The 13,710-nt window shown below is 46.5% G+C and overlaps 1 protein-coding gene across 1 annotated transcript; it reads left to right on the top strand.

Moving 5' to 3' along the window:
* Nucleotides 1-2,700: 2,700 nt before the first annotated feature.
* LOC122631640 lies at nucleotides 2,701-3,682 on the top strand. Its single transcript, XM_043817586.1, has 2 exons — nucleotides 2,701-3,301; nucleotides 3,368-3,682. Exons 1-2 carry the CDS (start codon nucleotides 3,068-3,070, stop codon nucleotides 3,569-3,571), a joined length of 438 nt encoding a protein of 145 aa, XP_043673521.1. The 5' UTR covers nucleotides 2,701-3,067; the 3' UTR covers nucleotides 3,572-3,682.
* The last annotated feature ends 10,028 nt before the right edge of the window (nucleotides 3,683-13,710 follow it).

Raw genomic sequence — 13,710 nt, 5'->3', positions numbered from 1 at the left:
GAAATAGGAGAACTTGGAGGATATATATCGCTCGGTGGTATCTTAAGTATCGATTCGTTTCTTCTTCCACCCCCGCTGGAATCGAGTCGTCTTCTCGTCGGGAACGTTTTATCTCTTATTCGCGAGGGAGTATCGATTCCAGTCGATTTTAATTTGAACTCGAGGGACCGGCTAACATGGCTCTTTGAGAATTTCGCATATATCAGAGGCGAGAGCGTGGAAGAACGATTTATCTCTCTCTCTCTCTCCCTCTCTTTCTTTTTTTTCCTTGGCTTATCCGATTGATCGGGAAAGTTCGTAGAAGGGAAGAGAATCGAAGGGAAAAGCGATGGAAACGAAAGATTTCACAGGAGCACACTTGTCACTCTCCTCAAGATCGTAGGACACACCTTGCCCCACCAACAGGAGGGAACGTTATTCCTTCACCTGCGGCAGACCGTCACCTCGCGACCCGCATCTTTGGCTTACCTTACACCTTCCTCGTAGGTCTTCCGTTCTCTCGGAAAAGTAGCGGGCCATCGTGGCTATTAAATTCCTTCTCTCCGAGTTCTACCGGTCGTAGCACCCTCGTGTTTGCATACTTTTAGAGGCTCTAAAAGAGTGCAACGGTCGTTCGTTTTGTTCGAGCGTCGGGAGGGAAAAGTGCGAGGGAAGGTACGAGCGACGAAATCCAGGCGGTCGTCCGTTCTCGGCCATTTTATGCGTACGTAGGACCTCCCGCGGAGGACTCCGGAGAGGACTAATAAAAACGTTCCTACTCGATTTCTCTTTCCCTCTCCTTCTTTACCTTTTCATACTCTTCCCTCGCTACCCTCACCCACTCGTCGTCTTATTTGGAAGGAACGAAGGACACGAGAGAGACACGAGAGAGCATATCCATGCGGTAGGTACTTTGCAAAACTCCGCGGGAAGATAAAGCGACGAGGGATGAGAGCGGACTCCGTGCGAGATGCCATTGACGAATCTCTTCGATATTTTCGAGAACGAGATTACGAGAGATACGTAGACGCGTCCCTCCTCTTTATTCGAACCTCGTCGTCGCCGTTGTCGTTCGAGATAACTCTAAAGATTATTTATGTAATTCATTCGACTAATATCGACTCGTCGTGTCGTAAAGCGTTCGCATAACCAATTTGGCACTAAAGACCCCGGGACGAAGGCCCCTTAAGGCCCCTCTCGCGGTGGGCAGTGCCATAACATTACGGGTTACGAGTGACTCGACTCGCCGTGTACGCCACCATCTTTCTCATCCGTCCTGCTCGTCTTTACCCGTCTCTTTCGTATTCTCCTTCTTATCCTTCTCCTCCTTCTACTTTGTTTCTTTTCTTCTTTTCTCGAGAGAGTCGAGTCAGGTGGAGAGGCAGTACCTTGCCGATGTGGTGGATGATATTAGCATGGTAACTGGCGGCCCCAGCGGGCGCCTTATTAAATTTGTACCATAAGCAATATCGCGATACGGCCCAGGGCCGTTTCAATTTGCCAGCCCGGAAATTTAAGGCTCATCCGCGAAACCGGGCGGCCGTCTTGGCCGATGCTACCGCGTCACTCTGCGACGATGTTTTATCGATGCCACACCGTTGCAATTCCAAGCGATCCTTCTCGCCGGAGAGGAAACACGATCCATGCTAATTATCTCGGCGATCCGATATGAAGTCGTAGGTAGTCTAGACCCCAAGATGAACGATCGACGCGATAAATCTTCGAGTCGTTATGTCAAAATCATTTATTAAACTTTATCGTGTAATCTCAGACGTACCGTTAATTCGTACTAATAACAGCGAGCATATATTGACTTTTAAACACGAGCACGTATCTCCCATATCCTTTTCGACGATCGATTCGCCGATCGAGAGATAGGAGAAGAACGAACGCGCCATACCGTACGGTTTTTCATAGGACGATGCTCGGCGCGATGCTCGTAGTTCCTTCCAAGGTCAGGATCGGAAAAGCGAGGAAAAAGAAATTTCCTTCCTGTATCAGCTCGAGCCTGGATCGTATCTATGTGGATCGTGTAAATTCAAGAGGGTCTCGGTGGGTCGGCGACGCTAATTCCGCGCTCGCGTCGTACTCTCGCGAATCCACATATTCGCGTCTTTATCGCATTCCGCGAATTAAATATCGTAGGACGGATACAATACTGTAGCGTACTTTACTACTCGAAAGGGTTGCACCTAACGCTTTCGATGCTCACTTCTAAGAACCAGTCGTATTCGCCTCGCGACTAGAAGGTCGCCATCGAAAGCTCGTGACTCGTGCTCTCGGAGAGGTGGATCGCAGGTTGATTCGAGGACTGGTTCCTCGTCGAGGATACTTTTTACGCAGCGTTTGAAAAATCCTCTACGGCTATCTCGACTTTACAGTTACTCTCCGGCATGTTCGCGCGAGTTCCGACAGATAAAGATGTCGGTACTCGACGTCTTTTGCCGCTTTTAACGGGAATAAAAAATATATTTCGACGCAAGACAAACATCGGTGATATCGGACAATCGCGTTATCGACGAGTCGTCTTCGCGAACGCTCGATCCTCCGTGAAATCGTTTCTAATATCGATATCTAGCACGATTTATAGTAACAATAAACGCGCGCTCGCGCCCACGCGATGACGTATGCGCGCGTATATGAGCGCGTATATAGAGTCGACAGAACGGAAAGAAAACGAATCGAGTGAAATGACATAATAAGACAAGCCGTGGCAACGGATACCATGGCGCTAATGATTACAAATGGCCGAACCTCGATGTACTTACGCCGTCTAAAAGGACGAGTCGAGTGATCGATCGATCCCTCTTCCCAATATCGCTTGATTCGATTTAGGTCTCTCGCGTTCGTGCCGTGCCACGAAATTATCCACGCGCTCTTTCTTCCTCCGAAGTACAAATTTGGTGAATCCATACGCGGACACGTGCGCGATCCTCGTGCCTCGAATCGAATAACGAATTCGAAGATATCCCTTTTTTTTTGTTTTCCTCTAGAAGACGATGCGCCGTCGCGAGAAACTGTCCTACGATCTAAAATGTCTCTTTAATCCGTTCGAAGTGTGAAGGATCGGACGAGGATCGGGGCAATCATGACGATGCAGAACAAATCGACGCAAAGTGGGATCGAAGTGGGCAAGAGCGTAATGATCATAGAGAGAAAAAGGAAATTGTCTATTCCGAAAGATCTTAATCTGATAACTTGTTGGAATATCATGGGACCGGAATTAGCCGAAGAATTCGAAGAAGGTTACACGCATATCCCGTACATCCTCGATACGAATGCATACAAAATCGGATATATTTTCGTGCCGATCGAGTCAATGGTAAATATAATCCGATTAACGTACGCCGTTGATTAACCGACGCGATTCCACGTTCGATGTCGTCAGATCGAGTGCCTTTGCGTAACCGAGGAGATCGTCAAAGTTCTCGGTCCTCTCGACAATTTCGTCGTAAAAAGCAAAACGAACGAAAAATTTTTGGATCTTGAAAACAACCTTTCGAAGAGGCAACCTGACTCGCCGAATTTACGGGTAAAATATTTCGTATCGGTCCGGTGCCCGCACGAACAATTTTCCTTGAGTTTCAGATGATACTGTTCAATAAAAAAAGAGAGATCGTATTCACTGGATACGACTGTCAATTTCTAGATATATCCGTAGACATGATCGCCGAGGGTAATATAATGATCGATCGATCTTTGAACGCAGGCAAGTACGAGATTTATCGATCGACTCGAGCTCTTTCCTTTGCACGATCTATTTCTAATGTTCGTCGTATAGATCTAGCCGAGGCAAAGTGGTTCGGTCTGATCACGGGCGTATTCACCACGAAAAGCTTCGAACTCTATACCGCGAGAGAAGTGAAGACGAGAACGACGTATATCGGCGACGATACGCACACCGTGCTCTTCAAATACGAGATTTGCGAGATAAACAAGGAGGGACTCGTAACGAGGATGGTTAGTTTTTTCAAGATTATATCAAATTATCTTATCACGTTGAATCATTTTTCTTTTTTTCGTTGAACCTCAAGTCGTACAAAAGGATAACGATAAGATGGACCTCGATAATGAAGGAACCGCAAGACTTGCTTCCCATTCCGCAATTCGTCTCTGGCAATTCAAATGACACTGAGTAAAATAAATGCGTATTATGAATTATGGAGTATAAAGCATCGGAACGTCGACGACACGGACGAGGACGTACACGTGGTACGGACTGATTTATACGTAAGATTCGAGACAGGATCGACAACAACGGCAGCGTCAGCAACGGTCTGGCACACTTTGCCTTCGGGCTCCCTCTTCTTCTTCCTCTCCTCCTCCTCCTCCTCCTCCTCCTCCTCCTCCTCCTCCTCTTCTTCTTCTTCTTCTTCGTCGAACGATCGCGGCCGCGATAGTAGAAGGGTGCGGGAGTCGCATCGCACGAATGAATTATTGCGAGATATCGGCGAGGCCCGCGAAATTCAATAAAGTTGTTCCCCGAGCGAAGCTCCAGGAGAAGGAGGAGCGAATGGATGCGGGATGCCGATTGAATTATCGCCATTGAATTCCAACTTTTAAGAGAGTCCCGCTGCCGAGACGACGAGAGGATATGGAGACATTATGAATGTTAATTGTAGAAATCGCGACATTTTCTTTCTATCCTTTCTTATCGTCAAACCCGCGATTTCTTCTCCTTTTCTTTTACCCGAGCGCCATTTCTCTCCGGCTTCTCGCGGTCGGAACACGAGAGGAGAGGTTGCATTTGCATCTCAATCTCATCGTTGATTTAACAGCGGTACCTCGCCATCGCTCTTGCCACGAGAAAGGTCGACTTTCGTATTTTTACATTAGCGATACCGTGCAAATCCTCTTCCTCCTTCTACCGTCTTCTCTTCTTCCTCTTGGATACTCCTCCTCGTATGCCTTTAGGAGAGAAGTAAGAACCCCGAGAAGAAGATGAAGAAGGAGTAGCGGCCTTAAAATAAATACGGAATCCCGAGCATGAAGCAGGAAACGATCGGGAAGGAGGTCGAGCTTTGTCCTTGAAAGGCAAGGCACTCGAGGAGAGACGGCCACCACCCGTGTCAGCCGGGTCGTCGAACCTCCTCGCTCGCTCGCTCGCTCGCTCGCTCTTAATGCATTCGAAGAGTTACACCGAGATTTCTCATAAATTGAGAGATTACGCTTAAATTATTGGATGGCTTGTTTTATGAACGATCAACTTCGTACTTTATCTCCTGCAAATGAGTTCGGTGAAGGCGAACTTTCCAGAAACCCAAGGGCCGTTTATTCGCGAATAAAGTCCCTCTGCCGTGTGACGAAGATCGAGCCTTTCCTATCGATCGTTGAAGCAACGAGAAGAACTTTATTAGCGATTAGAGCCTTTAATTAAAGAGCTTCTCGTCCGTTGACAATGAAATTCCCTATCAAACGCGTTTCGCCCTGCCAATGGAATTTTTCTTCGACTCTCTTAGAAACCCCGCAACGAATCTATAAACTTCGAGGAAAATTTACGGGCATTCGACGAGCGACGAGGAGGAAGACGTCGCGATCGTCTAAAAGTATGCGCTCGAACAAGGACGCATCGGATCGACGATAAACGACGCGATTATATCGAATTTCTTCTTGCGTATCTTTATTTCTAAAAGGGCACGGCGTAGTCGAGGTCGCATAATAAAGCGGTGTTTATTACGGCACAGCTCCCGCATCGAGTCCCTGCCGCATTACGGAGCAATGGCTCCGCTACTATATCATCTTACAAGTTAACTTTTATGACGACCCACCTGCTTCCATCCGTGGAATACGTAAATAAACGTTCTATCGCACGATCTCGATGCACCTGCGATATATTGCGAGAAAATAAAAGGGTACGAGAGATAACGTAATCATTGCCATTACCACCTTTCCAAACAAAGAGACAATCCAGATGGATTTACGTTCGTTTTGCTTTTTCAAAGGTCACTAGTCTCCTTAACATAGATAAGAATCACCGTGACATTTGAGAAACTTTAACAAGTAATACGTTATTTCGCCGTTTTATTTATTAAACGAAAATAAATATCGCGAAGGAACGATAGCGCATAATCTATATTCGTTCCCGCCGCGTTGACGAACGCACGAGTTTTCGTAATCGTCGTTATCCTCGTCGAAACTCTAAGTAGATATGTATATAACGTATGTACGTGCAGGCGGGTGCATCTATGTAAAATACAAGCTGCAGTTACGAGCGCCAGGCGTAGTGCAACTTCCGGTATGAAAGGAGGAAGTTGTCATCGAGTAGGCGCGTGCCAGCCACGCGACCATTCGACCGACCAGTCGTTTTACTACGAACGAAGTAGAGTTCGAGGCTTCCGATAATTAACGTTAATGGTACGATCGTGTCGCACCCGATAATTACACGATCGAGTTCGATCCTGCGACACCGTGCGACCGGCTTAACGAAATCGATAACGAGAGGTATAATCAAATTCCCTAGAAACGTGCAAAAATATTTTTTTTCTTTCTCTTCTTTCTTTCTTTTTCTTTTTTTCTTTTTTTGTATTTTTTAAGATATCCAAATTCGTTAACGGACTGCTTCAAAATATAGATTAATAGTTAAAAAGGATGCAGGCAATAAAATTGACAGACGTATTGCTAGCAGTGCATAAAGAATAGGTGTATCTGCTCAATAATTACAAACGTCCAGCGTTATCTTTAAAATCGTGCGGGTAGCGCCCTGCAAGGATATAACGAGACACGGCACCTGCGGGACGCGCGTGCCAACGCAGTCACGCACACGAACGTACCGAACGTTGATCGACGTGACTACACCGTGACGTTTCGTCGTCACACCATTAGAACGATAAAGTAAGTTCAACGAGAATTTTTGATTTATTTTACGATCGAAAGTGCGTTACGTCTTTGCCAAAAAGTTTTATCCTTGAAATTGTATCGTTTTCTCTCTCTCTCTCTCTCCCCCTCAGATCGCTTTGGACAACGTCATAATTAATGTACATTTATATGTGTGTACGGTTAAACACGGCTGCTCCGGGCGATCCCGCGATGCTAATATTCGAGTTAATTTTATCGTTCGACCTCAGCCGACCCCTTTAACTTTTGTATGCTTATCCCACGGACTCGTTTGTTTGAGGTACTTCCTGTTACCTACCGATACTCCGACTCCTTCTTTTTATTCCTCTGTTTCAATTTTTTTTCCATCGCCAGGATACGGGTAGGTCTGCTGCTTTTTATTGTGTACGTTGTAGACTCCATCCGTTCGACATTAATTTATTAACTTTGGAACGGTAGAGACACACCTTTTTACTCTATCTAATGGGAAAGTCAAGAAGGATTCTATAGAGCTGAGATTTTTCTACATCCGCTTTCTTTTTTTCTTTTCTTTTTTTTTCTCGAGTGGAAAGAGAGAGAAAAGTTTGTACGAAAGCTTACATAACCCACGTAAATGATATCCGAGTTCCGTAAGAAAGTTCTATATCGTCGAGCAAAAGAGCGGTTTAAGGTTCACCATTACCACCTGCGGTTGACGGCAAGTAGTAAGTAAGGTTCGAGGTGTATCTGCAGGGTGGCGAGGCAACGCAACCGAGCATGATTCCTCCACATGTGCTCCACCTTCGCGTGGAACGACAACGGTGGCTTGCTCGATGCGCGTGCCAGGAGAACCCACCGTGTACTGTACCTTCGTGGAGGACCTGCCAGAGGCTCCTGGAATCACGCAAGCATGAATCCGCCCAAGGAAAGACCTCCTGCACCTGCACCCCCAAGACAGGGTGCACCGCACCACCCGACGACTGATCGTCCGTGCGTGATTCCTTGGCACATGACTCTTTTAAGAATACCTTGCACGTTCCTTCGAAGGACTAAAGTACCTTGCAAACTCTACTTCTTTTTATTTATCGATTTTTACTAACGCTGTGCTTCGACGTTATTATAAATATATACTGTCTCGTTCGGGAGCTCGGATTAATCGAAGGATCACCGTAAAAATGAAAGCATTTTGTAGCAATGATCGAGGAATCGAAGATTGTCAACTAATCGATTTGTAAAAAAGAGGTCGAAAAAAAATGTTCGCATTCGTTTTGATTCAATGATTTTTTTAATCGCGAGTTAACGGTAGAAAGCCACGGTATTCTTGAAATACGTAAACTCGACTTAAGGAAAGAAGAAGGTAAGAAAAGGTGGAAGGATAAGGTGAAATATTTTTGGTCTCCAGCAGCAGGTCTTGGGGGGCAGTCGGCCATGTCTCCTCGGAGGAGGGTGTTCTAGAAAGTTGAGGTGGCTGCCGTGTATTCACGAGAGCGTGACAGACAGGTGACACGCGCCGGACACGCGCACGATGCTGCCCGTTACGTCGCGCAGAAAGTTAATTTGAAAATAAACAGTTGGAAAATGGACAAACATTGGTAGGGCACTTAACCATCGACGTCTTTCACCCTAACGATTCTCCTCGATTCTTCGATATTTTCGCATCGAATTTGATTCGAATTAAAACCTCCGAATTTACTTTTCTTATTACGATAGACGCGTGACCGGAAGTACAGCAACAACTCTGTTTCTTTGTTCGTTGTTACGAAGAGTTAATTGTAATTGGTGACTATAAAAGAACGTGTATAAATTTATTCCATCATATCGAAAAACGTTATAATCGTTTTATCAGACAGTTCGTAATGGTCGAACAAGTGTCAAATTACGGCATACACGATATAAACCATTATCCTATCTAAATCATTAATGTTAATTCCGCATTTTATAATATTATCTAATGAAAGTGGATAAAACTGGTAAGATCGAACGATTCGTTAAGAACACTCGCGGTGGTTACAGTAATTCAGAAACAGGTTTACATTACTTTTATCGTGTAATCGTAGACGAGTACGCATCGGGCAGTGATAGAAGGGCGGATTATGTCGTCCGACGAACGGAAGTATCAAGATGAGAGTGCGATAAAGAGACGGTCTATATCGGTTCTCGATAAAGCATTCGTACCGCGGACCCGGTTTAGCCGGATAGCAGATAATCGTCAGAGCTTATGAGAACGTTGGACAGGTGACATATCTTTCGAATTTAGCGCGCTCGTTTAACGCTCGATCGAGGCGCGAAGAGGAAGAAGGAAAAGATCGGCAGTGGACGACGCAAAAAGTCATTCGAACGATCTTCGCTTAGATTTCGAGCGTGGATCTATCCGTCTTGTCTAATTTAACAAAAAGGGGAAGAGAAGAAGAAGAAGAAGAAGAAGAAGAAGAAGAAAGAAAGAAGAGGAGAAGGGGTCACGGCGTGTTCCTTTCGTCGGATAGGATCGACGACCCTAGTACGAAGGAACGAAACTGAACGATAACGGTTACAATAACGTTGTTCTGCCATGAATCGTGAGTTAGAATTAGATGATAGGTATCGTTGTTCTCCGATCGCGCTCAAACGCCGAGTTAACTTCTGCCGAGTCATTCTCGTGAATAATTGACCACCAATTGTGGTCTCCAAATCGAACTCTCTCCCTACCTCCTTCTCTCGTACACTTTTTCCTTTCTTTGTCTTTCTCTCTCGCCATCTCTCTTCGGGATGCGACAACGTACGGAAAGAGTATTGGTCATCGTCGAACTAATCTCGCTTGGACAACGGCCGACTATCTCGATGACCTCTCATAAACCTACATTCGCGGAGCCATTGTCCAATCGGTGGAACGTCTCCGTGCGCGTACGACGCGTGCTCTCGAATCTTTACCAACGATCTCCAACCCGATCGGTCGATCTCTTCGACGATACATTTACATTCGACGTAGATCGTTACCAAAGTCACTTTCGTTAAAATCATTTACATCGAACTTTTATCTAATCGCAACTTCTTTAATCACTTCGCGTTTATCCTAATTAATGATCGACCGGAGGAAAGATATTCGCCTACGCAGCGCCGAGATATCGACCGAGAATCCGTACTCGGTTAACGGTGGATTAAACGCGACGAAGCTACGCGGCCAACGGTCGTATAAACTTCGGTAGTAGGTGCACGGTTGGATATCCATAAATCTATTTGATAGTAGAAAGTCCTTCCATTATTCTCTATCTTTGCTCCACGAAGTTATCCGGTCGAGAGACGCGGAACGCGCTGGATACGTAACTCCTGTCGAGCAATAAAGGTACCGGTACCGCATCTCGCGCTATCGCTCGTCTCTCGAGCGCATGTCTAGACATTTTCTCGGTATCCTCCTTTCGAAAAGTTTCCAGAAGTTGGAAGGTTAATGTGCATCGGAAATTTACAATCTGCTTTCAGCTAATCCAACCACATATCATTGAAATTATTAGCGAAAGCAAAAAGTCTTTGGATTAACAGTCACTACCAAGGCTAATAATTTATAAACGTTTATCACGGTTCTTTCTCTTTCTCTTCTCTTTCTTTTTCCTCCATCTCTTCCTCTTCTTCTTCGACGGTGTTTGACCCGTTGCCCTATATAGCCGGAAGGGTTGGAGAAGGAGAGTGGGCGTAAACGATTTTCCGAGCGAATATAACGAGGGAAGTCGGGTGTACTATCGTCGGAGACAAAAAAGTAAGAGAGCGGTGTATATATATATATATATATATATATATAGAGAGAGAGAGAGAGAGAGAGAGAGAGAGCGGCGGGTGCATTGTGTGCAGGAAATATCGAATTTCCTGCACGCGGCCGCGCGTCTGTTATAACGTCGAACAATGCGGAATGACACTAGTGGCACACACGGCGATCGGGGGTGGGACATGGAACGCGTTGTGCCGCCGTCGCTGCCGTCGGTGATCAATATAATTTAGGAGCGAGTCAACGCGAACATTATAAAGGAGACCCTTTCTCGTTCGATCGTAAACCTGGCACGTTCCTAAGGCGATATCATAGAGGCAGTCGATGACACGTATCTCCAACACGATCTGAAAACTCGACCATTTTTTTCGAAGCAGGAAATACTTTGCGTTTCACTTTTCGCATCGATCAAAGATAACTCTTCATCTCTCCCCCCCCTCTCTCTCTCACTCTCTCTCGCTCTCTTTCTCGAGCACGTCGATATAAAATATCGTCCAGGAGAAAGAGATAAAGCGGTCGAACGCTTAGTCAAGATCTAAGCTTAGACAAATCGTATCGATCGGCTACTAGATTCGCATCGCCGAGCGCGAGACTAATTTTCAGCGAAGCCAAAGACGAATGTTCCTCCTGTTTAAGAAGTCCCACGCAATTGGAAGAATCAAGAGGACGGAAGATGACGATGCGATATCTCTCGTATTGGTGCGTCGCGTCGTCGATATCGCAGCTGTAGGAGGAACGAGCTGCAGCTGCTTCTCCCTCGCAGCATCTACGTTCGTTGGTCGCATCTCTCTCTCTCTCTCTCTCTCTCTCCTTCTCTTCCCTCCTTCGCACCTAGAAACGACTCGAGAGCCCTTCTACTCTTCGTATCGCCGGAGAGTTAATGCGAATTATCAACGGTGACAGGTATACAAGGCTCGGAACACGATCGAGTCGAGGTTCATCGGGTAGCTCCGTATAAATAAGGTGAATTACAGAAATAAATAGAGCCGTCGAACGGGTATTCGACGTGTGCCGGCGACTCGGCGTGCACCGTCTGCGAGGAAGAATCGCTGCCACGCAAAAGTGGAGGAGGAGGAGGTGGAGGCGATGGATCTTTGCGGAGAGGGTGGACGAGAACGGAGTACCGGAACCTCGAACGCGTGGGCGAGGGATCGAATGTCATACAAATCGCAGGTAACTTAAGCCAAAAGCAGCTCGCTCGCGCCTGCGCCTCGACGCGTTGTCTCATCAATAACCAACCTCTGCATCGGTATCGACGATCGAGCGCTCTTTACGATCGCTCGATAGACCGCGTTAGGCAAAAAGAAAGCATCGAAGCTCTTTCGGATGAAGGATCCACGAGGTTCGAACCTTCGAGCGTATCGCGATCGCGCTAAAACGCGTTCTCCTTTTTCGATCCTCCTTCGTGTTACGCGTTCGTGATCGATCGACTCCGATTTTAGCGATAAGCCAATTGTTCAGCGTTCGCTAACTGATTCGTTTTACGTTTGACAAGACGATTGAGGTAATTAATAAGATGCGTTCGTACGTAACGAAGATAGTATTTAGAAACGTTCGTGACGGAACGAAACTTCGACGGCCATCGAGGAAGAAGGGTCAAGCCCGTAAGCCCGGAGGGCTTCGAAGATTCGTGCGATAGAAAAGAGAGGGAAGAGGGAGCGAATATAACTCCGTGATACTCCATCGCCGTTGCTCCCATCGTAGTTCCCAGGCAATTCTATGAATACAAAATACGAGGTCGGTCGGTCGAACGAACCGCAACGCGAGCGTTGCCTCGCTTCGTTCAATCATCTCAAGACACGCCCGCCATATTGGCTTTGCATAAGGTCTCCCGCAAGCTTCGTAGATCCTTTCGTGACGTCCCACCGTGGAGCAAAAGTTCGACGAGACACGCGAGGATCGGACTTTCCTTAAGAAAAGTCCTTCAGACGGGCGAAGGCGTTCGAGAAAAATATCATCGATATTTTCTATGAAGGACGTGAAAACAAAATTCGACGATTCAACGTCGAACTATGATCGATCGATAGATTTTCCGCTCCGAATAGGAAGGGCCTGTCGACTCGAAAAAATTTTTCGATCGAGCTCGTTAGAATCGTATTAGTTGATGAGAGACAAAAATGAACGGGTCTACGTCGGTGTGTCATCAAAGTCGGAACGATCACCAACGGAATTCGACGTCTTTCTTTTCTATTAGAAGCAGCAGACGTTACGAAACGCAACGGTACGGATCGTTACGCTGCGAGTCGATGTAGAGAAGCGGCGACTACGGGCGCATGTGCGCGAGCAGTCAGGTGTGACGAAGCGCATACTAACGGGGGGCATAGGCTAACGACTACCGCCTCTTGTAATTGTTCCCTTCGAGATCGAACGAATCACGACGGATACACCTTTGCCATCCACGTTGCTGGAAACGCTAGAGCATCGATTTCGAATTATACGAAACGATTCGTTCTTTCTCGATCCTTCCTATTCGATTATGCAACGGATTTACGAACTTTGCATTTCGATACATTTTATATAACATTCGTTACCGCCTATTCGTCTTCTTTTTCGTTTTTATCGATTTCATACGAATATCCGATCGATTTTAACAAAAGCTTCGCTCGGTATAACATACATGCGATTGCGTGACTTACGCCGGATATCTTTTTTGCATCTTCTTTACGTCGTAAGAATACTCGCGTAACGGAGAGGAAACGATTCGTAAGAGAAAAAGAGAGGTCGATGGCACAAAAAGCCGAGCACAGTCTCCGAGAGAAATTCCCCGTTTGGTCGAAACCAAACACGCCGGCTATCGTCGATTTGACTTAGGCCGAGTTCTCATGGGGTCGAAACGAGCTGGAAGCCCGGACTCGAACGTGCTAACACAGGGTTTCCATTACTCGTTTGCTTCCACAGGAGCTATGGCAAGGTATGGTAAAAGGGCTGCTGCTGCCGCCGCCGCCGCTGCATATTGCCACCGTTTCTCCTACGAGACGGAGTTAAGATTGCCGACGACGAGGACTCTCGGTGGGCCTCGTCTCCCTCGTCTTTCGCGAGATTACAGGCCGGGACAGCAACTCATCTGCCGGAGGTCAAAAGTCCTGTACCTGGTTGGAAACGCATTTTCCTACCGCGTATCACGTCCTTGTCTTCGTCGTACGTTGCGTTTGCCTCTCTCTACGAGGATATCGCGTTCTAGCTACTTCAAATCGCGAATCGACCTT

The sequence above is a fragment of the Vespula pensylvanica genome, chromosome 9 (assembly GCF_014466175.1).
Source record: "Vespula pensylvanica isolate Volc-1 chromosome 9, ASM1446617v1, whole genome shotgun sequence".
Lineage (NCBI taxonomy): Eukaryota > Metazoa > Arthropoda > Insecta > Hymenoptera > Vespidae > Vespula > Vespula pensylvanica.
The sequence above is the reverse complement of the archived record's forward strand: the minus strand, read 5'-3'. Positions and strand labels throughout refer to the sequence as shown.

Bases quoted from the DNA above. Each gene is read 5' to 3' on its own strand.
- LOC122631640 (XM_043817586.1), top strand. From the start codon at position 3,068: ATGACGATGCAGAACAAATCGACGCAAAGTGGGATCGAAGTGGGCAAG. The intron at 3,302-3,367 runs GTAAATATAATC...CGATGTCGTCAG, and splicing joins TCGTGCCGATCGAGTCAATG to ATCGAGTGCCTTTGCGTAAC.